Source organism: Pteropus alecto, unplaced genomic scaffold (genome assembly GCF_000325575.1).
Source record: "Pteropus alecto unplaced genomic scaffold, ASM32557v1 scaffold39, whole genome shotgun sequence".
Classification (NCBI taxonomy): domain Eukaryota; kingdom Metazoa; phylum Chordata; class Mammalia; order Chiroptera; family Pteropodidae; genus Pteropus; species Pteropus alecto.
In genome coordinates this window covers 13,049,276-13,053,540 of record NW_006443568.1, presented here as the reverse complement: position 1 = coordinate 13,053,540, position 4,265 = coordinate 13,049,276, and the positions used below count along the sequence as shown (strand labels likewise).

General features: G+C 35.6%; 1 protein-coding gene across 18 annotated transcripts in view; it reads right to left on the bottom strand.

Annotated features, from left to right (window-relative positions):
- The window catches only part of EIF4G3 (eukaryotic translation initiation factor 4 gamma 3), a 279,210-nt gene that overhangs the window by 117,392 nt on the left and 157,553 nt on the right, over positions 1 to 4,265 (bottom strand). For 17 of the 18 annotated variants that reach the window (XM_025041397.1, XM_015598933.2, XM_015598925.2 and 14 more), the window contains 2 exons: positions 2,864 to 2,961; positions 810 to 932 (listed from right to left, as the gene is read on the bottom strand). In XM_025041397.1, coding sequence (XP_024897165.1) covers positions 810 to 932; positions 2,864 to 2,961 — 221 coding nt within the window. Of the gene's footprint in view, positions 1 to 809; positions 933 to 2,863; positions 2,962 to 4,265 lie in introns of those variants that run through there. The other variant, XM_025041399.1, reaches the window with a different exon arrangement.

Sequence of the window (4,265 nt, the reverse complement as noted above, 5' to 3'; positions counted from 1 at the left end):
TAGAGTAATTATTAATATAATAATATGACCTTACAATTCACATATCTAGATGGTCACATATTATTCTTATCTAAATGACGGAAGACTGAGATAAATGTCAGCCAGAGACTATCATCATTTACAAGTGAAACACATCACTACACAAAGGCTCAAGTTTTAGGCTTACTCCAGCTCCTCCTGGAATGCCCTGATTTCTAAAAGCAAGAGAGTGAACTCTTAGAAGGCCATGAAATCACATTCTGCAAGAGGAACAAAAAGGTGCTTAACTGACATAATTTATCAATAACCCTTGTAAAGAATTAAAGACACCCTCCACTCAAAAAGCACATTTACATAGTCCTAAAAGGTAAGAGGTATACATTTAAAATGCTCTGAATAACACAGGAAACCACCTCTAACAATACCATAGAGTATAAATGTTTAAATTCTCAACCTTAATGTCTGCATTAATGCAGTGTGCAGCATTTAATTCCTAAGGCTCCATACTGAAAACATAAAATCCTTATTTAATAATGAAATTTCCATAAAAATGCAGCTCCTTTTGGTATCATGCAATAGTTCATTAGTGACAGCAGCTATGCTCTGAATACGAAGACAATACACAGAAATATTACCAATAAAAATCTGTAGTCACAACAATTTGTAAAGAGAAACAATATGTCTGTTTAAATATCATTTAGATATTCGAGGCTATGAGACAACTGGTGGAAATAAAAAGTACAGGAAAGCAGCTATAGAAAAAAGAAGAGTTCAGCAGAGGTTAGTGAACAAATACACACCATCGTCCACCATGGCTCACTGTGTCTTACCTGAGGAGGAGTAGGTGTGGATGTGGGCCTCCCTATGGGTGGAGTGGGATTTCTGCTGCCACCTCCAGACATAATCTCCTCTGTTATGTCTTTACCCCCCTGGTTTGGATCTCGAATTCTTATCTATAAGGTTAAAATAAGATGGCATATTTACAGATGGGTGTCTATGCAGTAGATTTATAGGCACATAATGTATAATACATTAAGGGTGCAAGCTGGGAAACCTGTCAAATATCAAAGTTGATTTTATTTCAATCACAGAACCATATGGGGTCATTCAAAAAAATTTAGGCCATTAGCTCTGACATGAACTAATTAGAACAACAAGCTAAATGAGACTTAGTTGGCTGAATTTCTAGGTCAAAAAGGCAAAAAGTATTAATGCTTGTCTCATAAGCACTGCCAAACTGATTTTATTTACAATGCTTAACATAAGATTCGTAAAACAGTTTTAAAACATTGAAGTTAAAGGCCTTAAATGGTTCTCCAACAAAATAAAAAATGTATATACCCTAGGACTTAGGAATGGAATTTATGTTGTAGATAACGTTATATATATAATATATATGTAAGAATATTCACTGCAATATTGTTTTTCCAGCAAAGACATAGAAACATGTTAAAGGCTGATCGAGAACATGCTAATTAAAAAATTATGTCACATCCTTACAATTAAATATCAAACAGCCAGTAGAAAGAATGAGATAGATGTACATGTACTGAAACAGAATGATAGTCAAAATGTATCAATAAGTGAAAAGATGCATGCAAGATATGGAACAACGTGTATGGTCTTCTAATTTTGCTTATAGATGTCAGTGGAGATGGTTTTGTAAAGTTGGAGTACTTGGGTCTAGCTCTTCCATCCTGGCACAGTGCAGAGACATAAAGACCCCCTCTGCTTATAACGACCTCCAGAGCTTAACCAAGCTGGCCCTGGCTTCTTGAAAATTTCAAAGAATTCACAAATAAAACCACCTGGATCCGGAAGTTTTTTTGGAAGTCATTTCTTCTGTAAGATTTCTAATATCAGCTATTTTTTCAGGTTTGAAAACTTGTTTCTACCATAGTTTTAAGTATTACTTCTAATTCATTTATTCAACTTTCTTCTTTGACAACATCTATTATTCCTGCCATTCATTTTCATTATCTTCTTTATTAATTTTTCTGCACACTGAAAGTTCTCCTCATATCCAACATCTACCATGCTATTTCAACATTTCCAAAGCATAGTTTCTCAGCTTTATGGTCACAATACACTGGCATGTCCTATTCACTATGATGTGTGTACAAGTAATTTGTTTCTGATAAAGAACCAAAATTTGAACTTCATAAATTTTTATTAAATGAGGGTATTTTCAAGAATATTGCTATGGTGTCACACCCACACATCACATCTGTGTGAATGGAGGAATCTCTTACAAATATCACCCACTTTATGTGTTGACAGATTAGAGATATCAAGTCGTTCTTCTACAAAATGTTCTGTAAGGTGAACTTTTATGACTACATTCTAATTCTCTTGGGCCCACCTTACTTAACAAAGCCTAAGCCCCAATAACTTAATAAAAACAACAGAATCCATTTGCTAAATTCTGCTTTCTGTTTCTTAAAATAAATCTATTCTACAGGAAGCATTTTTCTTGTCCTTAACACTTTGCTCATTTTTTGGTGCTATTTTTTCCTTTCAGTTCATATTTGGATATAGAGCTGATTATGATTAGAGTTAAAAAAAAAAAAAAAATCAGGATGTGAGAACTGAGTTCAAATTCCTCCCACTTAGTGAGACCTAAAGCTGGAGGGCACGTTGTCGTTTAGCATACCTAGTTTGGTGTGTGCTGAAAACTGATATTAAGCGAATGGTACTTGCAACTTCTACTTATATGTCCATACATATCCTCCCAAGGTCTAGTGGTGAGGATATAAGGAAAGAGTAAAAGATGACAGTCATTTGTGAACTGAGGAGAATAATGATTTCAGCTGTGAGTAAACTTATTTGACAAGTGAATGGACATTCAATTTTAAAGTAAGAAAAATTAATAAAGATCTCTTACTGTTTTTTTCTCTCTCTTGGCTGGAGGGGGCTGCTGCTGCGTAGGCACTATGATAGGTGCTGACTGATACACTGGCTGACTTGGGTAAAAAGGCGTTCCTAAAGAATTAGAAAAGAATGAAAAGAAGCATTCAGTTATTTTGTCCATCACTATAAGACTGCTAATAGCACTGTGTCACTGAACAATCATTAAAAGAAACAAAAACAAGCATTCTTCTTATTTATCTCTTTCTACTAGCTCCCCTCAACAGTTACTGAAGTGGTCAAGGAATGATTCCCAAACACTAATAAATACTTATCTTTTCTTCTGCATCTAATATGAAAATAAATAAGTAACCAACCCCTGCTGTCACCAGAGTTACCTTTCCAAAACACTAATTGTACTATAGCACTGCTTTGAAACTCTATTCTGGAGGCCCATTACCTGCAACAGTGATTCTCAACAAGGGTTTGTGTGAGTATGTTCGGTGTGTGAGTTTGGTCTTGGGTAGGAGAATATATCTGATCGTCTTGTGGGGTAGGATGGTCTAATTCTTCTCCCTACTTTCAGAGAACCACAACCACAGAAAGCCAACGTTAAGGCCTGGCAAATGTCCTACCGTTTCGGTGGACAAAAAGCTGATAAGTAGCCTAAAGATAAAGTCCAGACATTAAGAATCCAGTTCCAGGATTCTAACATTTCTTCCATTCTCAAACTCTACAGTGTTGCTCTAGCGATAACCTGTTCCCACTCCTACCCATTGAGAGCAAAGATCTCTGACTTTGTTCACACCTTTGACTATATTACTGCCCTTCTGCCTGAAACTGTCTTCTTCCACTACTGCTTGTATTTTCAATGAATCCTTTTTAATTTTCAAAGCTTTGATTGTTATTATAATTACTATTAAACCAGAGTGCTTAAAAGTAGTGAGAAGGGGCCAGATACTAGATATTTTGAGGTAGAACCTACAGATTTGCTGATGTATTGGATGTGGGTGTGTGTGAGAGAGAGAATGGTCAAGGAAATCGCTCTAGGTTTTTTGTCTTAGCAAGTGGAAGAATGGAGTTGCTATTCACTGTACTATCTACTTACTGAGATGAGAAAAACTGGAGGAGGGGAGAGGTTAGAAAAATCAAGAGTTCAATTTTGGATATGTAAAGTTTGAGATTTTTATTAGGTCTCCAAATGGAGATATCAAATAGACAGGAAGAGACATAAGTCTGGAGTCAGAGAACAGATAGGTATCCATTTTGGAATTAGTTGAATAGAGACAATATTTAAACCATGACACTGGGTAACTCAGAAAATGAGTGCAGATAGAAAAGAAGCCCAAGGAGTAAATTTTGGGATACTTTATGTTTGTTTAGAGGTCATAGATATGAAGAAAATCCAACAAAAGAGATGAAAAAGAAAACCAAGGGAG